General features: G+C 38.1%; 1 protein-coding gene across 8 annotated transcripts in view; it reads right to left on the reverse strand.

The window, feature by feature from the left end:
* Positions 1-591: 591 nt before the first annotated feature.
* The window catches only part of LOC122542333 (putative RNA-binding protein Luc7-like 2), a 67,239-nt gene continuing 41,336 nt past the window's right edge, over positions 592-26,494 (reverse strand). For 6 of the 8 annotated variants that reach the window (XM_043679992.1, XM_043679993.1, XM_043679995.1 and 3 more), the window contains 7 exons: positions 26,009-26,152; positions 23,154-23,192; positions 16,970-17,146; positions 11,744-11,832; positions 7,013-7,042; positions 4,476-4,688; positions 592-2,773 (listed from right to left, as the gene is read on the reverse strand). In XM_043679992.1, coding sequence (XP_043535927.1) covers positions 2,632-2,773; positions 4,476-4,688; positions 7,013-7,042; positions 11,744-11,832; positions 16,970-17,146; positions 23,154-23,192; positions 26,009-26,152 — 834 coding nt within the window. In that variant the 3' untranslated portion in view covers positions 592-2,631. The remainder of the gene's footprint in view (positions 2,774-4,475; positions 4,689-7,012; positions 7,043-11,743; positions 11,833-16,969; positions 17,147-23,153; positions 23,193-26,008; positions 26,153-26,494) is intronic. The other 2 variants (XM_043679994.1, XM_043679999.1) reach the window with 1 other exon arrangement.

Below are 26,494 nucleotides of genomic sequence, written 5' to 3' on the forward strand. Positions count from 1 at the left end.
GGGAGAGGCTGAACAGGCTGGGGCTGTTTTCCCTGGAGCGTCGGAGGCTGAGGGGTGACCTTATAGAGGTTTACAAAATTAAGAGGGGCATGGATAGGGTAAATAGACAAAGTCTTTTCCCTGGGGTCAGGGAGTCCAGAACTAGAGGGCATAGGTTTAGGGTGAGAGGGGAAAGATATAAAAGAGACCTAAGCAGCAACTTTTTCACGCAGAGGGTGGTGCGTGCATGGAATGAGCTGCCAGAGGATCTGGTGGAGGCTGGTACAATTGCAACATTTAAGAGGCATTTGGATGGGTATATGAATAGGAAGGGTTTGGAGGGATACAGGCCGGGTGCTGGCAGGTGGGACTAGATTGGGTTGGGATATCTGGTCGGCATGGATGGGTTGGGCCAAAGGGTCTGTTTCCATGCTGTACATCTCTATGACTCTATAATTATTTCAACCTAACAAAAAGCAAAACAAAAGCATTTCTGTTACCCATCTTAACTCTGCAAAAGAGTAGCATTAACTATGCTGAGCCTCATCAGTGGAATGGAACAACGCACAAGTGGCCAAAGGTTCCAACAGACTCACCAAGTAAGCAGAGGAAGACAATATCAGGTTGTTTTAATTGCAAAGTAGCAAACAAGTATTCATCACAATTTCATACAACACAGGAAAACTTAAATTGTTTGAAAATCTTATTAAATGGTTTTCAGAAAATTTATTTCAATTGTTTTCAATTAATAATAAGTATAGACAAGAAGTCATGTAAGGAAAAAATGATAAAAGGGGACTAAATTAAAACCTTGTTATTTGTGTTTTAAATTGTAAACTCAGAAATCTCTGACCAAATGACCATTGAGAACTTAGTAAGTGACGGGGGCAAGCAGTGTAACAGCTAGTAACCAAAGTATCTGATGCAGAAAAATAATGCTACTATAGATACTAAGGAACATCACACTGGACTATGATAGCACAGAAGTCAGTTTCTCAAAGTAAAGCTGACCATTTTTAAAAAAATAAAATCACAACAATTGTGAGATGACCACAATTGGCTAACAAAAACGAGCAATATAATCATCATGGAATACATTGGTATATTTCAGATCTGAGACGCTCCAGTGCCTGCCACAGACAACACCTTAAAGCTGCCTGGAGTATGCCACGTATGCACAAGCATGTGAAAATTCCAGGGTTCTCAACTCCTACAAAACAATACCCATAAGTTGTTTTTAACGTGTGGAAAATTGTTTTCTGTTCCTTGGATAAATAATAAACCATGTGTGTGTGAATAATAAGCACGAATTATTTTACGGGCATGATTTCACTATCAAAAAATAAAACGTTCTGAGTAAAAATCCAAAATAACAGAGGATGTGTATTGTGTTCCAGAAGTGTGCTGAAGACATGCTAAAGTTTTTTTTTGAGGATTACATGCACACAAAGCCAATAAGATGGTGTTTCTGGACACAGTCCTAAAGAGCTACTGAAACCACATTAACTCCAGTTTTGGACCCTTTCTATCTGAACTTCCACTGCAACTGCAAGAATAAAACCAAGCCCTTTTAATTATACTAAAAGATACACATATAGACAAAATACAAACTTGGCAATTTAAGATTCTGGTTTCCAAAATATCTTGGTGCATGTTCAGATCTATACTTTGGCAAAACTCTTCCAAATCAAATTTGTATTTTATTTATAAATGGAAAGGCAGAGATGGTGAAATGAAGGTGATGAAGGGTCAGGTTTATTTGAAGCAGTTGCATTTTTCCTCATGAATCCTATTTGGTGATTTAACAAATGGGTAGCAAATTGCTTCCACCATATAAGTTAATTAAAATAAAACTTTTTTTTCTCTCCAACCAAACCAAGGGGGCTTTTCTGGCTATAACTGAATACAAAAATCAAGGTTCTGTCAGATTAACATTTAACAAACAATGCCAACTTTGTGGGAAGATGATGCAGAGGGAGAGGGGAGAGTTCCTTCTGGGTGAGAGAAGAGAAACGCCTAGGTTACCTTTGGACTGTTTCTCTTACCTGGACACAAGACATTCTGAAGGATTTTGCTAAATAGTTGCATGACAATTTCATTGTTTTCAACAATGTCAATGACACTTTGACAAGCATAAACATTATGGATTTTAGAGAAATTTCTGAAGTAAAAACTATCACAAGTGCAAGCCAGCACAACTGACAGTAACAAGCAAATAAGAAACTGCTTGCTGACAAAGCAGTAACTCCCCAAGCTACCAGATCCATTGCTTTTTATTTAGACTTCAGAAAAGAAAATACCATGGGTTGCAGATCCACATTTTAAAAAAATGCAAAACAAATTATTTGATTATTCAAAACAAAAGAGCAACCTTGTGCCAATGGAAGGAGGCACCCTAATGTTTGTGGCATTACAGCACTGGTACATGCACACACAGTACATTCTAGGCACCTCCAGTTGCTGCCTTCAAAACCAGTTGGTTAAACTGACAAAACTTCCTGAACATTTTCAACTATCTAATATTTTTTAAGTTATCAGTCATCTAGCTGCTGGAATTTTTTTCTAAGTCCAAAAACAAAACAAGAGCTCCCCTAGTTGAGTTAAACAATCAGAAAGACATTGTCTGCCCCAGTTCCAAAAATGTTTTGTCCGTTAGATTTCTCCTGCTTCGCGTTCCTCAGAGCTGTGTTCTGATTTTCCATTAGCACTCTCATAGGAACGCTTTTTCTCCCTGCGATCCTTCTCCCTTGATTTTTCTCTGTCTCGGTCTCTGGATCTGTCTCGGTCTCGTGACCTAGAAAAATGGCTTAATCTTAGCTTAAAACATATTATTAAAGTTAGCTTTTACAACCAATTCATTAGACATTAGTCCTGCAAGATGTAACTAATGAAATTATCCCAGAAAAGTTTTTACTATTCATTAATGTGAAAATTTGGTGAAGAGCTCTGCTCTTCATAATGTTGTTATACCAGTTCTTAATAAGAAACACAGCTGTTAATTGTTTGGAAAAGCTAGAGACAACTCCCAAAACAGTTTCACTGTATCCAGGATGCAGCTGATGACCAGTGAAGTGAGCCTTGAGATGTTATTCTCGTCAATGGATAGCTGAGTTATTCTACGCAGTCTTGCTGTAGAAGACTATGTCTAACAATTAGATAAGCAGTACAAAGTTCACTTATTCTGTTGACTGTCTCATTTTAGGATATTAAATTCCAGTAGAATGCCAAATGTACTGAAACAAATTGTGCAGTAATGGAAGGAAAAAAAAGACATCTAGTAGCATTGGGTTACCTGTGCGAGAATAACAGGTTTCGTGAGAATGAATGAATGAGCTGGTCACAAAAACAAAACATAAGTGAACCCAAATAAAGAAATGAAAGTAGAAGCAAGATCAAAGAGTCACTAAAAATGCCATAGTATTATATGAAATGTGGTATAGAGAATCTTTGTTAATTATTAAGACATTTTCAAAGTTTGTGAGAAGATTTGTAGCTCGGGTGCTCGTTGCTGTGGTTCTGTTTGCCGAGCTGGAAGTTTTTGTTGCAAACGTTTCGTCCCCTGTCTAGGTGACATCCTCAGTGCTTGGGAGCCTCCTGTGAAGCGCTTCTGTGGTGTTTCCTCCGGCATTTATAGTGGCCTGCCCCTGCCGCATCCGGTTGTCAGTTTCAGCTGTCCGCTGTAGTGGCCGGTATATTGGGTCCAGGTCGATGTGTTTGTTGATGGAGTTTGTGGATGAGTGCCATGCTTCTAGGAATTCCCTGGCTGTTGTTTGTTTCGCTTGCCCTATAATGGTAGTGTTGTCCCAGTCAAATTCATATTGCTAGGGATAGCTGGTCGTGTCGTTTCGTGGCTAGTTGATGTCAACTAGCCACGAAACGACACGACCAGCTATCCCTAGTAGCCACACACGTAGACGACAAGCAACATGAATTTGACTGGGACAACACTACCATTATAGGGCAAGCGAAACAAAGAACAGCCAGGGAATTCCTAGAAGCATGGCACTCATCCACAAACTCCATCAACAAACACATCGACCTGGACCCAATATACCGGCCACTACAGCGGACAGCTGAAACTGACAACCGGAAGCGGCAGGGACAGGCCACTATAAATGCCGGAGGAAACACCACAGAAGCGCTTCACAGGAGGCTCCCAAGCACTGAGGATGTCACCTAGACAGGGGACGAAACGTTTGTAACAAAAACTTCCAGCTCGGCGAACAGAACCACAGTATTAAGACATTTACTAATCTCTTAAATTACTACTGATACCTCTTACATACGCTTCCAAGTCTGAAAGAGTCTGCTTTCATGTTGGATCAGCATTTGACATTGTTAAAGAGCTTATTTCTCCTTATAGAAAATGATAAGTTCTTCTGATGTGGTTGTTTAATTGCAACAAACCAATATACAAGATGGAAATGTCAGATTTCTACTACATTAATTAATCTCAGACATATTGACAAGGCAATCTATAACATTAAGGTACATACTTTCTTTTGGAGCTTTTCTCTCTGCTCCGGTCTCTCTCTCGCTCTCTGTCTCTTGAGCTATGCCTGCTGCGGTGGTGACTACGACTCCTGCTTCTACTTCCAGATCGAGACTTGTGTCGGCGACGCCGGTCCCTTGATCGAGAGCGGGAACGTTTGCGTCGATCATGGGATGCAGACCTGGATCGATGTCGACGGCGTTCCCTTGATCTTGATCTGCAAAAGGATTTACCCCCACCCCATAATTAATCCCTTTACAACCAGGTGTTCTTTAGATAATTCTGAAATGATGATCAACAGGCACCGGCCAATTCTGCCCTTCTGCCTCATCCACTACAATGCTTATGAACTACATCTTCATCACTACAAAGATGGCTTTCATTTGGCTCATTAAACTTTCTACTAGCACTTCCATAGTGCTTTTTATTTTGCTAGAGATCCACCGCTACCATGTTTGATAGGGCCCTTGATTGTGTTTGCTCATTCCCTATACTCTTGCTCTTATCCCTTTTCTTTTCAGAACGAAGAGAGTTCTCAGTGCCCTCATTTTCATTCAATCAGCCTCCATATTCAGTGCAGACCAACTTCTGCCATCCCCAGCGTGATGCCAAACATATCTTCCTGCACCCCCTTTTTCAATGTTCCAAAGGAACTGTTTCCTTCATGATGTCTTGGTCTACTATATCACACCCAACAGCCGCTATCCTTCCCAAAGCATCTTCCCATGCAGAAATAGAGAGATGTAACATCAACACTTAACTCCTTGATTCTCACTGTTCAAGACCCTAAACACACTTTTCCAGTGAAACAACAATTTACATATAATTTTTAGAATGTAATAAACTATTCACAGTTCACAAAGAACCTTCTTCTCTACAGTGCAGGTCAAACACAAATAAACTGACCAATTTGCAGAACACTTCCATTCAGTTTACAAGCAGGATTATTTTACATCTTGCCCTATCCCATTGCACTCTGGCCCCAACCCCCTAAAGTGTCCTAGTGAAGTGCAATGTAAGCTTGAGAAACAGCAGACCATCTATTGCTTTGGTACTTTACAATCTTCCAGATTCAACAATGATCTCTAAAATGTCTAATTATGAGTTCTGCTCCTACTTTTAATTTGGTTGTCAGCTATCAGTGATGATTCTGCTATTCCCATTTCAAATCCTCTAAACCACTGTCAGATATATTATAATTGTAAAACAATTTTGAATAATTCCACATGAATAAGAAGGGCTCAATAATTTCCTGCACATGGTATTCCAATGGTCTGTGTGTGCCAGACAGCTGATTATATTGTAGAATGGAACTGCAATAAAAGAAATATATTTCCCCCACTCAGTTCCTTTGAAACAGTATACCATTATAACAAAGCATTTCTTTAAAAATTGATTCATCGGATGAGAGCATGTATTGTCCATTCCTAATTGCCCAGAGGGCAGTTAAAGGTGAACCACATCAGCGTGGCCTAGAGTCACACGCAGGCCAGACCGGATCCAGATGGCAGTTTTCTTCCCTAAAGGATGCTAGTGAACCAGATGGGTGAAATGATTTCATGGTCATCAGTAGATTCCTAATTCCAGAGTTCTTAAAAATTGAATTCAAATTCCACCATTTGCCATGCCAGGATTCAAATGCGTGTCTCAGAACGTTATTCAGGTCTCTAGATTAGATGATAATAACAACGAAGAGGAAATGACATCACCACAAACCCCAGGAACCCCATCCAGGAGAAAGATATAAATAGAAAGCAGGAGACAACAGCTTCGCTTCACTTGGAGGTCACCACTGATGATGTTACCTAGCCAGGTAATGAAACATCTGGATATCACACCTACAGCTCAGTGAGCAAACCTACACCCTAAACCTCAACCTGAGCTACAAACCTGCATAAACCTTGCGATGATAATAACACTGGACCATCACCTTGCTACAAGCTCTGACTTTCTATCTTGCACTCATAATGACTATAATGCAAGAAACAGATGTGAAGTAAGTGACATCAATCCACAGCACAAGAGGGGTGCTGGGTCACCACTGTCATAGCAGTGCAGCAGGAACAGTTAACGGTTAATCCTAGCTTTCATATCAGGCAGGAATTCTTTTTATGAGCCCTTGGGTAAAAGTTGCTTGATGTCAAGAGCAATTATAATCACCACTGGAATTCTGCTCATTAGCATGTATAAAACGTATTGAGGTCAGCATTTTAAAAATTGAGAGAGAATCTAAGCAGAGTTTTGAAACAGTTACTGGTCAGAAGATATTTTGTTGACAGCTATACTAATTGCCTGATTAATTAAAATCAGCAACAAAAAATTAGAATATTACAAATGCTTTTGTGGAACAGTCTCTCAAAGTTGAAATTTTATATTTCTAACTGCATTAAGTGTACTTACCTTCCTGAATATGGTCAGTTGGAGTGAACCAAATTTACACTTTTGACTGAAACATTTTTACTTCAAGTTCTTTCTTTTCATTGGCCAAGACCCAGAACTATGAATGTAAATATATAAGCTAAAATATTAAAACAAACATACCTTTTACGATCCCTGCTGCGAGATCTGGTCCTACAATATTAAGAGAAAACCATTAACAATCAAGATAAGTGAATCTGGTTGCCTGTGTTTGCGATAATAAATAGTGTTCTGGCATTCATGTTGCATATGGGAATTTCTCAATTAATATACTCACTTATATGGAAAATACTACTGCTGGAAACTTAATGATGAATTCAGTCATTTCATGGACACATTTTAACAAGTAATAAATGTAAATCTTCCTTCTGATTTGAGGGAGACCATTAACACTTGAAAGGAAATTCAAACCTAGTTATTTACTGAAAGAATTATACCACATGACCTCAAGCTGTAAACAAAAACCTTTGCTGCTTAAGAGTTAAACAAAGCGAGTACTGCTAACATTATATTTTGCAAACATAGGCCAAAAATTGAACACGACACTTGTGACTCTATTTTTGTTTCCACCAAGAGTTCCCTTATTCTTTGCAGAACTTGAGGGTTTCTGTACTTTTCCTGGGACCACTTTTCCAGGAACTCAATTACAACTTTCCTCAGTGTTCCCATTTTTTGTTGAGGTATATAATTTCTTGGGGATCCTTCGACCTGAATTCAGTTAAGTGACTTTCCAACTCTCAAGTATCTTATGATTGCAGATACCCCAAATCAAGCATGGGTCTCACTAGATTCTTGGAGGAACTGCAGAACGTGGAGATCGCAGTTGAAAGATATGGTGCTGGAAAAGCACAGCAGATCAGGCAGCATCCGAGGAGGAGAATCGACATTTTGAGCATAAGGGGTCAGGGCTGCGCCACACTTTTCAACTCACTAGATTCTTGCTTAGTAACTCCAATTCAGGCAGTGAATTGTGAAATAAGTGAAAGGTTATTGGGTAGGGAGGACTGTGGTGGAATCAGTTCAACTGTAACCTTCATAAATGGTGGAGAACGGACCAAGTGCCTACTTCTGCAGCTTGTTTGCAAGTTTTTATGGAGATTGATTGAGTTTTTTGAAGAGGTAACAAAGAGGATTGATGAGGGCAGAGCGGTAGATGTGATCTATATGGACTTCAGTAAGGCGTTCGACAAGCTTCCCCATGGGAGACTGATTAGCAAGGTTAGATCTAACGGAATAAAGGGAGAACTGGCTCAAAGGTAGAAAACAGAGGGTGGTGGTGGAGGGTTGTTTTTCAGACTGGAGGCCTGTTCCAGTGGAGTGCCACAAGGATCGGTGCTGGGCCCTCTACTTTTTGTCATTTACATAAATGATTTGGATGTGAGCATAAGAGGTACAGTTAGTAAGTTTGCAGATGACGCCAAAATGGGAGGTGTAGTGAACAGCAAAGAGGGTTACCTCAGATTACAACAGGATCTTGACCAGATGGGCCAACGGGCTGCGAAGTGGCAGATGGACTTTAATTCAGACAAATGCGAGGTGCTGCATTTTGGGAAAGCAAATCTTAGCAGGACTTATACACTTAATGGTAAGGTCCTGGGGAGTGTTGCTGAACAAAGAGACCTTGGAGTGCAGGTTCATAGCTCCTTGAAAGTGGAGTCGCAGGTAGATAGGATAGTGAAGGCAGCGTTTCGTATGCTTTCTTTTATTGGTCAGAGTATGGAGTACAGGAGTTGGGAAGTCATAGGCTGTACAGGACATTGGTTAGGCCACTGTTGGAATATTGCTTGCAATTCTGGTCTCCTTCCCATCAGAAAGATGTTGTGAAACTTGAAAGGGTTCAAAAAAGATTTACAAGGATGTTGCCAGGGTGGAGAATTTGAGCTTTGGGGAGAGGCTGAACAGGCTGGGGCTGTTTTCCCTGGAGCGTTGGAGGCTGAGGGGTGACCTTATAGAGGTTTACAAAATTATGAGGGGCATGGATAGGATAAATAGACAAAGTCTTTTCCCTAGGATGGGGGAGTCCAGAACTAGAGGGCATAGGTTTAGGGTGAGAGGGGAAAGATATAAAAGGGACCTAAGGGGCAACTTTTTCCACGCAGAGGGTGGTACCTGTATGGAATGAGCTGCCAGAGGAAGTGGTGGAGGCTGGTACAATTGCAACATTTAAAAGGCATTTGGATGGGCTGGGTGCTGGCAGGTGGGACTAGATTGGGTTGGAATATCTGGTCGGCATGGACAGGTTGGACTGAAGGGTCTGTTTCCATGCTGTACATCTCTATGAATCTGACTTGGTAAGTGACATGAATGGTAGTATTCAACCGCACTTTAGGCTTCTGGAAACATACGATTTAGGACCTGCTTCACCCTTCAGAAAGACTGTGGCTGATTTGGTTGTGGTCACAAATCCTCTTCCTGTCCATCTCCTATTAGCCTCAACTCCCTTGATATCAAATATCCAACTCTGCCTTGAAGAAATTCTACGATCCTGCCTCCATTGCTTCCTGGGGAAGCAACCCTCCGACAGAAAAATGATTTCACCAAAACCTCACTGTGCTCGCTGGTTCTCACCTCCTCAACAAGAGGAACTGCCCACTCCATACCCACCATATCAAGTACCTCAAGATCTTTTCTTGTTTCAATAAGATCACATCTCATTCTTCCAAATAGGAGTAGGATCATTCAGCCCATTGAGATACCCTGCCGTTCAAAGTGATCATGGATGATCAAACTCCAGTGTCTATTACACAATTCCATAACTGTGTATGCGGTTGGTAATATGAAGTCCATCAATTGCTATCTTAAACATACTCAAAGAGTGAGCTTCCAGAGCCCTCTCTTCCTTATTTTATATTTCCTTCTCCTTGAAATAAATAACATTCTGTCTGCCTCACATACCAGTAACCATGATCCCTCAATACCTCTGAATTCTGCAATCTGTCTTCCTTTAAATAATATGCTCTTTTTCTATTCTTCCTGCCAAAATGGAGAAGTTCACATTTCCTCCATGAGACTCAGGAAGATACTTTTTCTGCCTACTGACTTGTCTATAACCCTTTGCAAACGCTTTAGCTACTCTTGACAACTTACTTTCCTCTCTACCTTAGTATCATCACCAAATTTAGCTAACATATAAAATGGTACCTTAACTTATTCACATTGATATAAATTGCAAATAGCTGAGGCCCCAATCATGATCCCTGTAGCACTCCACTAGTTATTGCCTGCCAATCCAAAAAAGGCTGTGTTTATCAGATTCTCACCAGGATTTTTTTTTATATCTTATATTTACAAATTTCACTCTCACAAATAAATTATGAAATCTGACATTTTTGCAACAGTCTATAACAAAAAATATGAAGTTAAACATTGGGATAACTACACATTGCACATGTATAAAAATGCTGAATTCAATGCCTCGACTCCCAATAAAAGTATTTTAAGTAGTGACAGCTCAGTGTTGTCCTTAACTTACTTGTGAAGAAGGGTAACATGTCTGCCAAGATTTCAACTTTCTAAGGTGCGAAGTTTTGTATATTCTCAGGATGGTTGCAAAGAATCTACAGCACTATGAGTAGGGGTGTTCTCCCTGTTGTCATAGAGCTGTAAAGCACAGAAACAGACCCTTCGGTCCAATCCGTCCATGCCAACCAGATATCCCAACCCAATCAAATCCCACTTGCCAGCACCCGGCCCATATCTCTCCAAACCCTTCCTATTCATATACTCATCCAAATGCCTCTTAAATGTTGCAATTGTACCAGCCTCCACCACTTCCTCTGGCAGCTCGTTCCATACACATACCACCCTCTGCGTGAAAAAGTTGTCTCTTAGGTCTCTTTTATATCTTTCCCCCCTCACCCTAAACCTATGCCTTCTAGTTCTGGACTCCTACCCTTAACCAAATCAGAGTACAACTCATTGCCTTTGAATCCAGCTACATTCAAATTGTCTGTCACGTTCCTGAATTTGCTAATAATCTCTGCTGAAAATCCTTATTAAATACCTTCTGAAGTCAAGTTGGGTGAAATCAATACAAGTTCCTAATACACTATACTAGTATCCTCTTCAAACAACAGTCAAATTGTTTACTCAGCCATGACCCACCCTGCACAAATCAATGTCAACTCTAACCAGCAAAGAAAATGTGAACTGAGAGTGAACGAGTCATAAATAGTAATGCAAGACAGGAATCAAGTCAAAAGGCCACACTCTAAAAGACAGATTAAGAGTAATTCCTTCTCTCAGAAGGTTGTGAAGCTGTGCAATTCTTTACCACAGAGGGCTGTTATGACGGGGTCATTCAGTATATTCAAGGCTGAGATAGATATATCTTTAACCAGTAAGGGAATCAAGGATTATGGGGAAAAGGCGGAAAAGTGTTTTGGATTATCAGATTAGCCATAATCTCAATGGATGGTGGAGCAGACTCTATAGGCTAAGTGGCCTACTTCTGCTCCTATGTTTTATGATCTTAAAAAAAGGAAGAAGGGGGCGATTCCATCAGGAGCAAAGACCTTATCAGATTTTAAACAGCAGGGAATTAGCAAACATGGGAAGATTTGAAATTAAAAGGATAGTCATAATTATTAGCAAATTAGTGGTACTGGAACATCAGAATCAGACTGGATTGGAAAGTTTATAACCATCCGAGTGAAATAGACAAGAAGATGAATAAACTGATACATGCAAGATCTGATACAGCTATGTTGTTTTTACTGTAATATAACTAGTGGACTATAATGTCAACAAAGGGGCATTTCAACTTTTATGAAGCAGGTGTAATTAAGCTGCTTTGCACAGAAATAGCCCAGAGTGTTGTGCATCGCCAAAATATGTAAAGAACAAGCCACTAACCTTCTTTTCATTCTTTCCTCCTTTTCTCGCTCCTCTCGCCGTTTCAGACGCTCTTGAGTTCTTTTCTCCTGTTTCTCAGCAACAAGTTTCTTCAGGAAAAAGAAAACAAAATTGCAGGAATAAATGGATTAAATCAAGGATAGGAAGATGTGTCAAGGTGCTTAGCCCTTGAATACAACACCACAGATTGTTGAGTAGAAAGCATTGCAGCAAGATTTCAATTAAAAACTGCACTAACTGATGTCATAAACTGAATTCAACACAAGGAAAATAATTGTAATACAAATAGATATTAGGACTATTTGGTGAACCTCAAAAGCTTTGGTTATAGCCATGTGAGGAAAAGATGTTTCTTGATTTCCACATGTGCAGATTTTATACTGTATTATGACTTCACTTAAAGCATACATTACACTTGCCCAAACAGCAAAAAGAGGCAAAACCTGACAGGTATGGAACCTATTAATTCACTTGTAGCAAAAAGAAACAAAAGAACTTACCAATCAGCAAACATCAACCAACTAAAACTACCAAGGGAACTAACTAAATCTCAAATTTATTTCCACAAAACTTTATACAATCATTGGTTGAAAGAAAATACAACTTTTAGCTTTTCACAAAATGTTACATCACAGAAAGAGACCATTAACTTGTTGAGTCAGTGCTACCTATCGTGAGGTACAACTCATCTAGTGCCATTCCCTGCAGCCCTGCATATGCTTTCTTTTTAGATAAAAATCCCATTTTCTTTTTAATGAATTGATCAAACCTACCTCTGGCAGTGCATTCTAGAGCCTAACTGCTCAGCATGCAAAAGCTTTCCTTCACGTTTCAATTGCTTCTTTTACTAATTTCCTTAAATCTGGGCTCAAATAGTCCTTTTTTGCAACCACTATTTTGATATATTTTCTGAAGTAAGGCAATCAAGAAGAGTTTTCTAACAACGGTCTAACCAATGATTACATTGCTTTAATTAATTTGTACAACTCTACAATGGCTGGTTACCTCAGTTGGCGAGATAGCAAAGCAGAGTGATGCAAACAGCATGTGTTGAATTCCTGCACCAGCTGATGCCATGAAGGTCTCTCCTCTTCAAACTCACCTAAGGTGTAGTGACACTCAGATTAAACTACCATCAGTCAATTCTCTATATTTGGTAGGACTATGGCAATATTGTCTTTTCAACTCTATTTATAAAACCTAGGAACCTACTGCACAACCTTCAGCTTGAACTTTTCTGCCTTAACAAAGGATATAAATTTTTGAATGTCCAGTCTAATATCACACATTTACATGAATAAAAAAGCAATATTTGAAATTATCCAAATTGCTAACTGAATGCTGCCATCTATCTGCAAGGTATATAAATCTAATAGTGAAGATGTAATGTTTCAGTTTATATGGAGCTACAGTTATATGGTCAGACCCCATCTCTTGGCTTCTCAATGGCTGCTAACTTGTTGCCGTGAAACATTTTCCAATTTGTCATTTTTCGATCCTTTCTTTATGCATATCCATTTTTGATGATGCCATAGCACAGATCGCTTAGGAATAATACTTCCCACAACCTTCAAGTAGATGACATTTCTTTCTCAGGCTCCTACAATCACAATCAATTATCAATTCATGTCATCAGGTCACTTTCAATTTCCAATAATCTCTTGTGCAGTATCTTATCAGATACATTCTGAAAAACCCTATGAGTAATAGTCATAGACCATCCCATATACACCATATTAGTGGACTCTTCGCGAAAGTCCAAATCCAATAACCAAAGGCTGATAAGTTTTGGGGAGGCGATGGCCTAGTAATATTATAATTTGCGAGATGCTGCTCCTTGAACAAAGTTGTATTGTCCTTGGTTTTTTTCAAAAAGTGTTTTATGACTCAGGTTCCAAAATATCTGGCTTGATCTATTTGAATGAGCTTTTAAGATTAAAAAAAAACTTGTATAATGAAAGGAGAGTAGCCAGTTCCTCCAGGTCAGCTTTTCTCAGATTTGGTTTGGTTTGGGTTTTAGCAGTCTGGCTGTTCAGAGCAAGGTGTCAGGTTGGTTTGAGGCTGCTGGTCAAAGAAACAACTACATGGAAGAAGGTGTTCCATGCTGAATCTCTCTGCCATTTCTCTTGAAAGACCGTGTTTGATTTTACCTTTTCTGCCAAGGAGGGTTTATGGGGTTTGTTGCAAGTATTTGGAAAAGCATCATTAAGTTGGGATAATCTTAACATTCCCTACATTCCAGAAAAGTCCCATTAGATTGTAAAATGACGTGTGAAAGGGAAATCATATTTCAGTAATTTATTGGAATTTTTAAAGGAAATAACATGGGTCATGGATAAAAGTGAACCAGTGGATGTTCTGTACTTAGATTTCTAGAACATTTGATAAAGTGCCATAGAAAAAGTTATTGCAGAAATATAAGCTCATGATGTCGCAGTTAACATATTGGTATGGATAGAAGATTGAGGAGAAAGTGAGGTCTGCAGATGCTGGAGATCAGAGCTGAAAATGTGTTGCTGGAAAAGCGCAGGTCAGGCAGCATCCAGGGAACAGGAGAATCGACGTTTCGGGAATATGCCCGAAACGTCGATTCTCCTGTTCCATGGATAGAAGATTGACTGGTTAACAGGAAGCAAAGAGTAGAATGTAAGTTGGGAGTGCATAGTTTTTGTCCTGGATTTAATCTACTTGTGAAGGAGACTGAAATATCTGCTAAGATTTCAACTTTTTACATGAGCAATTTTCTGGTTGCCAAGATGTAGCAAGTGGCACCCCACAGGAATTAGTGCTGTGGCCCCAACATTCTAGAATTTATATAAATAACTTGGATGAAGAACCAAGGTATGGTGGCTAAATGTTTTAATATCAGAGAGATAGGAAAGCAAGTTGTCAAAAAAAACAGCTCCAAAACAGTAGGCAAAAATCTGGCAAATGAATTCTAATGAGGAAGAATGCTAGAAGATTAAGAAAAAAATGTCTAAATGGTGAGAGCTCATAGAATTAGGTATTATTAATTATTTATTAGACTAGCTTAGTTTGGGATTATGATCGGTGTGGGCAGATTGGACCGAAGGGTCTGTTTTCGTGCTGTATCACTCTACAATTTTAAGAATCAGAAGGAACTTAGTGCAAGAATCATAAATGTTTAGCATGCAGGTTCAGTAAGGAGTCAGGAAAGCTAATAATATTCCTCTGTGGGATACAGGCATTGCTGTTCAGCCAACATTTATTGCCTATTCCTAATTGCTCAGAAGGGTCAACCATCTTATTGTGGATCTGGAGTCACATGTAGGCCAGACCAGATAACAATGCAAAATTGTCTTCCCTAAAGGACATTAGTGCATCAGATGAGTTTTCAGGTCAAATGATACTGGTAATGTGATTTCCAGGAGACTCACCTTTAATTCCACATTTCTACCGAAATCAAATTTTACCATTTGCTACAGAGCAATTCAAACCAATGCCCTTTTATTAGACTTGCTTCTGAATGAACAATTCCACCACTTTACTACTATGCCACCCCCTCCCCGATCAGAGGACAGCATGGGTGAAAATTACTGAGTACACAGTCATAAATTATCTGTAATTTTCAATTTAAAATGTTTTGTCCTCAGGCTGTCTACCTAATATGAAGTGTGTATTACAGACATTATATTACAATTGTATTGAGTGGAACATTGTGTATGGATAGAAGTTGATTATTATACATTCTGGAATATTCAATTTGAAATGTTTTTGTCATGCTTTATTTTAAATATTATGAATAAAGAATATTTTTATGAATAGGAAATATTTTTTCAATACTCCTTAGTTAGAGGTACTGTAGAGAACTGGAAATTGAAAAGATTGCATCGTTGTTTACAGAAAGGATTTAAGGATAAACCCAATACTTTAAATTTAAATACTTTAAATACTACATTCAATTTAGTCAAGTGGCGGGCAAGCTTTTAGAATCGATAATCAAGGACAAAATTAACAGACCCTTAGACAAATGTGGATTAATTAAGGAACTCCAATTAAAGGAAACAGTTTTGTAGAGTCATAGAAATATACAGTAAGGAAACATACCCTTCAATCTAACTTGTCCATGCCGACCAGATATCCTAAATTAATCTAGCCCCATTTGTCAACATTTGGCCCATATCCCTTAACACCCTCCCTTTTCATATGACCATCAAAAAGCCTTTTAGAATGTTGTAATTGTACCACCTTCTATCATTTCCTCTGGCAGCTTGTTTCATACATGTACCACATAAACTTGTCCCTTTGGTCCCTTTTAAGTCTTTCCCCTCACCATAAACTTAAGCCCTCCAGTTTTGGACTCCCCCACCCCAGGGAAAATACCTTGTTTATTTATGCTATCCATGCCCCTCATGATTTTAGAAACCTCTATAAAGTCACCTCTCAATTTCCCACACTCCAGAGAAAACAGGCCCATTCTATCTAGCCTCTCCCTTTAGCTCAAACTCTCCAACCCTGGCAACATCCTTGTGAATCTTTTCTGAATCCTTTCAAGCTTCACAACATCCTTCCTATAGCTGAGGAGACCAGAATTATACGCAATATTCCAACTGTGGCATAATCAATGTCCTGTACAGCCGCGACATGACCTCCCAACTCCTGTACTCAATGCACCAATTTACTGAAGGGCTGAGGAAGTAGTAAATACAATGGATTAAACGGCACCTGTAGATGTAATGTATTCAATATACTAACATCAAATATTATTACACAAAATAGAAGCTCATAGTGCTGGGAGTAGCATATTATAGGATATAGGATCAGTTAGCTAACAGGAAGAAGAAAGTAGGCATAATGAGTAATTTTCAGGTTGGCAAGTTGTGATGAATGGAATGCCATAGGCTCAACTATTAGCGAGTTTTTTTACAACTTATTGCAATGACTTTGATGAAGGGATAAAACATGGTGGGATAAATTTGCAGACCTAACTCAAGCATAGGTAGGAAAGTAAGGTGTGAACAAGACATGGGAAGATTGCAAAAGGAATATAGATAGCCAAAGTGAGTGGGCACAAATTTGGCAGGAGAGAGTATAATATAGGAAAATGTAAACATGCCCACTTTACAGGGGCAATAGAAAAGGAGCATATCATTTAGTGCAAAATTCTGAGGGACAGAGGCATCGTGATATCCTGGTATATGAATCACAGAAGTTAGCATGTTAGTACAGAAAGCTTGCAATTCTCAAAACGTTGCATTTCTTCACCTGTAGTTCTTCCAGTTTCTCTCTAATTTCAATGAATCCCAGGTGAAGTTTGCCACCAAAGTGGTCTGCAAGGCGTCGATCATTATCATGAAGACCCAAGTATGCCGAGCACACCTCACAGACTCGCAGTTTTTGCTGCTGGAAGCTGGAGGCTGGCATGGAATTTCGATAAACCTCCTGAGAAAGGGAACAGAAATAAACCATGTAACATTCTCTACTTAAGCTGATTTTCTGATTGTATAAAAGACTGGTCCTGACAGTGGAAAACTGCCTAGTCAGATTTAAATTTTCTTTCGAAGGTGAGCACTTTTCGACTTGCTTCTTTCTCAAATTAAAATACTTTTGATTTTAAGTAATTTTTCTCTTTAACCATAATTGATCAAGTACTAATATCATCTTGAAAATATAAATTTAACAGATTAAACAAAAATAAATGAAGAGCTAGAATGAGCCAGGTTAAAATAATTGTAAAATGGCAACCGTGACTCCAATGGCAATGCTGATTGGACACTGCCAAGTCTTCCAACGAATTAACAGGCAAAGTCCTAATAAAAATGAATAAACACGGAAAGTTATAATAGGGAACAGAGTGATAGTAGACCAATTAAATACATATTTTAGTTCAAAAAGGTGGACACAAATAACATCCCAAAAATGTTGGGAATCAGAGAATCTAGTGAATGGTCAATTCCTGGAATGGCGGGACTACCTTACGCTGAAAGACTGGAGCGACTGGGGTTGTATACCCCTGAGTTTAGAAGACTGAGAGGGCATCTGATTGAGACATATAAGATTATTAAAGGATTGGACACTCTGGAGTCAGGAAACATGTTTCCGCTGATGGGTGAGTGCCGAACCAGAGGACACAGCTTAAAAATACGGGGTAGACCATTTAGGACAGAGATGAGGAGAAACCTCTTCACCCAGAGAGTGGTGGCTGTGTGGAATGCTCTGCCCCAGATGGCAGTGGAGGCCCAGTCTCTGGATTCATTTAAAAGTTGGATAGAACTCTCAAGGATTGTGGAATCAAGGGTTATGGAGATAAGGCAGGAACAGGATACTGATTAAGGATGATCAGCCATGATCATATTGAATGGTGGTGCAGGCTCGAAGGGCAGAATGGCCTACTCCTGCACCTATTGTCTAAATAGTGGATACAATGGTGGTCATCTTTCAAGATTCTATAGATTCTAGAACAGTTCTTATGGATTGGAGGAGAGCTATTTTAAAAAACAGAAGTTTGTTACTCGGAAACCTAGATACCATCAGTTCTGAGGAAGGGTCACCAGACCCAAAATGTTAACTTTGATTTCTCTTCACAGATGCTGCCAACCCTGAACTTCTCCAGCAATTTCTGTTTTTGTTTCTGATTTACAGCATCTTCAGTTCTTTTGATTTTCACTTGGAAACTATTTAAAGGATTATATAGAGTCAGTATGGATTTACAAAAGGCTTAATAAATGTTCTAGAAGTTTGAGGATGTAAGTAGTAGAGTAGATAAAAGGGGAATCAGTGGATGTAGTTTATTTGGTCTTTCATAAGGCTTTTGCTTAGGCCCACATAAGACATTAGCATGTAAAATTAACACACATGTGATTGGGATAGTGTGTTGACATGGTTAAGGAACTGGTTGACAGACAGGAAACAAAGATTAGAAATAAATGGGTCATTTCCCAAGTGGCAAGCAGTGACTAGTGGAGTACCACAGGAATTAGCACTTATGATTCCAGCTTTTCATAACATATACTCATGCCTTAGATGAGGGAAATAAATGCAATATCTCTAAATTTGCAGACAACACATAGCTGGATTGGCAAATGAACTGTGAGCAGAATGCAGATATGCTTCAGTGTGATTTGATCAAGATGAGGTGGCAAATTCATGGCAGATGAAGTATAATGCAGATAAATGTGAAGTTATCCACTTTGGCAGCAAAAACAGGAAAACAGATTTTCTGAATGGTGATAGATTGGGAAAGGTTGGAAGTGCAACTAGATCTGGGTGTCATGGTGTACCAGTTGCTGAAAGTAAGCATGCGGGTTCTGCAGGTGATGAATAAGGCAAATACTAAGTTGGTCTTCATAGCGAGGGATATCTTACTGCAATTGTACAATGACTTAGTGACACCACAGCTGGAATACTGTGTGCAATTTTGGTCTCTTTATCGGAGGAAAGATGCTCTGGCTATTCAGGAAATGCAACAAAGATTTACCAGACTGATTCCTGGGATGGCAGGACTGACCAATGAAGAAAGACTGGATTAGTTAGGACCATATTCATTATAATTTAGAAGAATTAGCAGATGATCTCATAGAAGCCTATAAAATTCTTACAGGACTAGATTGGGAACATTCTTCCCATGTATGCCCTATGACCAGTGAGTCCAAAACAAGGTGTCACAGTTTAAAGATGGAGGGTAGGCCATGAGGTGACATTTCTTCACCCAGAGACTGGGAAGCCTATGGGATTCTCTGTTATAAAATACAGTTGAGGGCAAAACACAATGCTTTCAAGAAAGAAATAGATATAGTTCTTAGGGCTAAAGGGATCCAAAGGTATAGGGAAGCAGGAGGAACAGGTTACTGAGTTGGATGATCAGCTATGACCATATGCTGATTGGTGGAACAGGCTTAAAGGGCCAACTCCTGCTTCTATTTTCCATGTTTCAATGTTAATACCTTAATATACAGTATTGCATTTTAATTCAAAAGGCTCTAATTTCCTAATAATCTGTCTTAACCAGAAAGCATGACAGTCTGAAAGAGCTTCTACTCTAGCCTTCTCCCATTAGAATGGCCTGGGCACTTCTTGGAAATGAGGAAATCAATTTTAAGCAGGTATGGATATTATTTTGTCACCATCAGAAACTAGTAAATTTATAAGGGCAAGTAAGGATGATCAAAAGAAAAATGAAAACCTTGCCACGTGGCACATCCCATGAACAGATAATGTAAACAGTTGGCAATTTAAACCTTACATTACATAAATTTAGTTAGCAAAAAAAAAATCATCTACCTTGCCTACAGATCAAGTTTATTTAGCATTGTACTTCCTTGCTCAAGCAGCAGTAAAAATTGCTATGGATGTGGGAAAATTACATGATAGTTATGCAAATACTGTCTGGCACAAACAATTTTCTCTTACAAAACACAGCAGCCCCCCCCCATTACAATTGCGAGCATGTGTTCTTTTAATAGAAACTATTTTACAAACATGACATTCAACATTTTAAAAAAGTTTGCAGTCCAGAACATTAAATTTCTACAATATAGAAATGTTTATCACCTAATATGCCATCTATACATAAGAACATTAATGGCCCCGAGAAACATGGTCTAAGGGCAAAAAAATGAAACAAAGTTTCAGACATTTAGTTATGAGTAAAAGTTAAAATTAGGCTTGTCTCAAAAGTAAAACGTAACGCAGGTAATTAATTTAAAATAAGTAAAAGGAAACTAATAAAATTGGAGCAACGATGATGAGATCAAAATTAAGGAACAGAACTTTCCAAAACAGTACACTCGGGCAGAACTACTCCACACTCAACAACTTCATACAAAAGGGTATTAAATATATAGAATAAATTATGAGTTCAGCCTTTTGAAGAAAATAATACCATGAGTTACAGACTAACTCCCAGATAACAAAGTGATCAAGGGATAAAGTTGGACGGTAGAGTTGACAAGGACCAAAAATGGCCTTTCACCTGTTACTAAAATTTCCAATGGTGCAAAGGTGATGATGTAGCAATGTTAGCTTACCAGAGTCCAAGTAGCACCTGGCCTTTCCCAGGAGTTTTGCGAGGTATAGGTCAGGGAGGGGAGCAGGGGAGGAAGAAGGGATACTTTACATATTGCTCAGTATATTTTCTGGCAGGAAAACGAAGGAATATCAATGATTCGGTCTGCAGAGATATTTCACAGGCAAAAGAATACTGTACTTGACAGTCTGTTAAAAAATTTACGATTAATATTGATGCAATCACTGTTGCTATTCTGCAGCTCAAAACAATAAATAGTATGAGCAACTAATTTCACTTTCAGGGCCTGTAATCTGATGTGGCTGTGGGGACTGTTATGCCACAAGCTAAAACAACAAAGTGCATAACTGAATAGAAATTCAACTGCAAATTGAATTAATCATTCATAAGGAAGACATTGGGTAACAGCTAGGGACAAGTAAATACACAAAAACCACCACTTACAAAGCTGGTCCAGATACTATTTCTTAGACAAAAAGCTTAAATTTGCTTTTTTAATTTTTCAATTGGCAACACGTTAAATAACACAATATTACAGTATGAAAATAGTCAATTGAACGAAAATATTTTCAGTAGAATGCAAATTGCCTACCCAATCTTGCTGTTTTCATACATGATTTATTTCAAGCAGGAGGCTAAAACTGTTAAGCTTTTTTTTTTAGAAAGGAGATACAATGGACTTTTGGTATCCTTTACAATGGAGAATTTAATTAAATAACATGTTTAAGTAGTACACCATGAGTGAATCTACAATTCAATTACCAGTTTTATTGATCTCTCACCCAACGATCATGCGGTCATTAAAATTTTCTAGCTTTGGCTTCATCAAAACACGTGCTGGTTTTCATCAGCAGCATGTTCTTCCATTCCAGCCCAATGCTTTGATATGGAATCAGTGCAAATGAAAAGGTCAAAATTCAGAGTATGCATGCAGATGCCTAGTTGTGCTCTAATACAATCATCATGCTCAACTTATGAACTGTGTAGCTTAGACAATAATAGAATTAAAGCAAATCGCATGCTGCTATTGGGGAACAGTAATAATAACAAGTCTTTTCTCTCTTCGGATCAACAGGATGCAAACATTTGTCTTGCAAGTCAACTATTACATATAGTGTATTGTAGAGGTCAACACTTCAGAAACCAATGGTATAATCCAGCTGTAACTAATCATGTTAAAAAAGGTATGCCTTTTCTCCTCTATCTAATGAAGTGATTTCTGGTATGAAAGGGAAAGATTGCATCTAACAAAGGTCCTTCCCCAAAAGGAAATATTCCTGGTTTGCCTATCAAACATTTGATGCTTTCAGCCTCCTTACAATTCTCTCAATGTCCCTAAGTTGTTATTAGTACATTTACCAAAACTGAGCTGACTGATATTGAAAATTGCCAACAAGACTGTGCACTTTGAAGTGTTATTAAATTGTGTTCAGCAAACACTTCAGAAACATGGGAGCAATTTATCTGAAATAAAATTAACACCAGATTAATAATCAGGACATTCTATTGATAAGAAAGAAGATAATATTAATTCTGTAAAACCCTCCAACGGGCTTCCAGGCAGTAAACTACTTTTGAAGCACTGCCACCAACATAATTAAGGTGAACTTGCATGAAGCATGTGCAACAAACAGTACTCAGAAAAATGATGTTGACTGGGGAAGAAATCATTTTAGGAAACCAAAAGTAATTCCTCTTCTTTTATGCTGCATGATATTTTGCATAAGATGACTGAATAGTCGGGGCCTCAGTTTAATGTCTCATTTGAGAGAAATTACTCCTTTAGTACTTAATGGCATCAGCTTGTATCGCAGTGGGACTCTAATACAAAACTGACTAACTCGTTGGCAAGAGTGCTACAACTGAGTGAAAGCTGAGAAGTGGTTTAAAATATGAAGTGTTCACTTTATGTATCTGACTGTGCATTAGCAGCGACAACTTTACTTTGTGTTGACTGGCTTCAGAGGAAATCTTCTTTGCAAGCTTAATAACTAATTACAAGGTAAAACTTAAAATGCCAGATTAGAACCAGGTTAAGATGCCATAGTCTCAAAGATTTTCACTATGAACTGCAGACTGAATTAAAAATGTGTTCCCATCACACACATATACACACACACGCACGCACGTGCACACATACACACATGTACATCGACAACACCTTGACTACGGTTTTCTTCTTGTAGTAGTTACTTACGCATGTGACTGTTAGAAGCTTCTGATCGGTGGTGGCAAGAAACTCACTAAAATTGGGTGTATTTCTACTGAATAAAAACTGTATCCCTGGTCTCGGATTGCTAGATATAACTTATAAAGCATTTTATCTATAATTTTACAGCAAGATGTTCTAAATGAGGCAAAATTCTGTGGAAGTTGTATAACACAGTAACAGAGCACAAGGCAATCACAGTGATGTCATCCTACCCAGAATGCACTGGAGGAAGGAGAAGCAATGGTGTCCCCCTGGTGGTGAAAAAATGCAATGTTACAAGCTGTATTTCTCCATAACACAGTCCAGAAGTACATTGTTGAGAACAGAGGACTCATTTAACAATTGAGATTTATCGTTTTTAAACAGGGTAGAGATCAATTACAATTATATCAGCAAAATGTTGGGTAAGCCAGGGAGTTACATGATCAATTACATGATTGAATTTTCCCTAATTTGTACAAACAAAGTTTAAATGTTATTAAAATATATTACATTTTTATGACATGTTCTGGAACATAATTCATATAGGGTTCTCCCCATATCATCTAAATTGGGTATTCACTCACTTTGAATTCTTTTGTGCCCATCCTCTCAAAAATGATGATGGTGGGTACCCAACTTCAAAAAAATAATGATGGTGGATACAGGCAGCAGCACCACTTCAAAAACAATTTCCAGGGAGAACCCTCAAACTATTTGAGCAATCACTTTCCAAAGATGACCAAGCTATTGAAGTGGCTTAAGATGCACTGATGTCTCATTGCCTGAATAATAATAAGTTGCTCTGTGCACAAAGTTTGTTACAAATAACCTTTGTGAAGCAAGAAGTTCAACTATCACAAAAGGATACATTTGGTTTCTGAGTAAATTCTAAGCTTTCACCTAATGAGCTGACAATTCCCAATGACCCAGTGGATTCGTATGTTGAAAATTTAAAAAACTATATTCTGAGAGGGTTTTCCTCTTATTCACTGTGAAAGAGTCATGAAATTCTTAGAAAGCATGGTTCTAAAGTGGTTGAAACTGTATCGAGGCAAAAAAGGGTTTGCATTCTATTAACTGGTCCCATCAACTATTAAGCAGCATCTTTAAAATCTCGTGTTTCTAATGACAGAAATCTTTCAGGAAACTGGGTATTCTGACTAAATAACTGTTGTAGAGGACCCCAAACATACATACAAACATACACACACAAACATACACACACACAACTGGATAACCAAGCAACATTTGGTTGAATCAAAGAAGGGGAAAACATGCAATTTTCACAGTTGTAAATTTCAGTCTGACAAAAGAAGTTATTGATAAACTTGATATCCCATGTTATGAGCCCTTTTGGTTTAATTAACGGTCCACACTTATAATCTATTCCAGAAAATGTAATTTTCAATTGGAAAGTTAATGGGGGACAGTGTATTGTATTGACTGTGTTGTAACCAGGAGAGAAATACATGCAAAATTACTGGCACTTGTAGCAAATGGGAAAATGTCGGTGTTTTGTATAAGAGTAGGGCAGAAAGCAAGAGCCAACATACCAGTTCATGTTTGGGTTAGGGGCCAAGCAGAAATTTACCTTCAACTTTTGAGCAAATAATTACTGCGGCAGATTTTCTGTGATTTAATTATGCATTGAACATTGCTAGAAAAAAATCTTGTAATAGGTTTCATTATTTAAAAGCAAAACAGATAAACGTTTGTGTAAAAAGAATTATTTTAAAAGATTTTTTCCCTGCAGCCACAAAGACACGTAACATCTTGTGTCTAAAAACCTGCTGAAAGGTCAATCAACTACTCCGATAAATCACTAGCAACTTTTTCAGTCTTAAATTCTAATCCAAAATTGATTTTAATTTTAAATTTTAGTCTCAATTGGATTTCACTTTGGAACTATCCATAACGTTAATGAATACGATTGTAGGACTAATATATGGATATATAAAGCTGGTTTAATGAGTCTATGTTAAACAATTGCTTCATCAATAATGAACTCTAAAACAGATTTCTACAAAGCTGCAAGGAGAAAGAATATACATTAGCTCTCTCTTATTAAGTTGGGAAGCATTAGATTAATAATAGACTAATTAATACAAGATACTTGAAATAGTGTCAACCTCCAATATTACATTTACCCCCCATTTCTCCTTCCCAAGGAATGATCGTGTATTAGCACTTGCCAGTGGTAATTTTCTGGGGTCCTTAATTAGCAGGGTATTTGATACATTCGATCAAAAATTGAAAAATGCAATTGGACAATGAAATGTGCAACCTGCATTTTATTCCAGCAATAGTTAAATTGTAAATCATAATGTGGCTAGTACAACAAAATAAACCATAACAAATGTTTGCTTCCTAATTTAAAAGTTAAAGAGACCAATTTGATGCTCCATGCATTCACAGGTTTTAAACAGGGATGGTGTACATTTTCTCTCAATGTAATTTTGTTTGTTATGTGTAATCCAATTGAGTTGGGTTGCCTGTCACTAACAGTATTCTAGTTCTCCTCAGGATTGCTCTGATCATAATCATGGTTGCTGCCTGTACTTGTGCTCAAATTTTATCAAATGTCAAATATTGTTTTGACTACTGGCAAAAGTCTCCAAATAAAGCTCACAAAACTGATTGCTTGGCCCTTTATTTTAATTTGACAATTGGGCCTTTAAATACAAAATAGAACATGAGTATTATTTCTAAAAACGTTTGGCATTACATTACAGCTTAATTAATGTATTTGTAGACTGTACTCCATATTCTCTTTTACATGGATCACAGCTCTGATTAAATTTGTACTGGTTTCGGGAGTTTTAAAATACTAACAAGTAACACATACTTTCGTCAACTTAATTTCAAATTCTGCTCTTGATAATTGAACCACCAGTAGAAAAAATACAATCGATTGAAAAGTGTTCAAATTTCATTCCTTGCTACAGCAAATTAAAAGTTTATTTTGAGGGGAAGGGAAAAAACAAAAGAATTCAAAGTGGGTGAGCTACGCACTTTTATTCCACATTAAAAACATTGGCAAATAGAATTAGAAGGGAAAGTAATGATCAATATAAGCCACATTTACCTCAGCTTCCCTCTTCTTAGCTCGTGCCTTCTCAACTTCCTCCATGACCTTTTGGGATTCTTCAACATTTCCTTCAGCTCCCAACTGTTCTGCTTTGGCAAGCAGTTTCCCGATTTCCTCATTAAGTTCATGAACTCGCTCAGCCTGAGAGATGGCAGACAGGCTAACATCAACATAATCCTAACATTGTTGTTCAAAAACAATTAAATGCATTTTTGACATAGATTTCAGAGACTGCTCTGATGTAAGCATTCTGTCAGCTGTCTTAATGTTATATTATTAAAAGAATTGAATGTTTTTGAGTAAGTCTCAATTTATCAATAAATAGTGAGAGCTGAAACACACTGCATGATTTTGTATGTCCATTTTTAATCCATTTTCTTAGGCTTCAGGAATTATTTGATACTTTTCCCCATAGACAATTTGTTACTTGTGATATCTGGCTGGCTATGTGATTGGTAAAAAGAGATTAGAATCAGATGCTGT

Source organism: Chiloscyllium plagiosum, chromosome 39 (assembly GCF_004010195.1).
Source record: "Chiloscyllium plagiosum isolate BGI_BamShark_2017 chromosome 39, ASM401019v2, whole genome shotgun sequence".
Lineage (NCBI taxonomy): Eukaryota > Metazoa > Chordata > Chondrichthyes > Orectolobiformes > Hemiscylliidae > Chiloscyllium > Chiloscyllium plagiosum.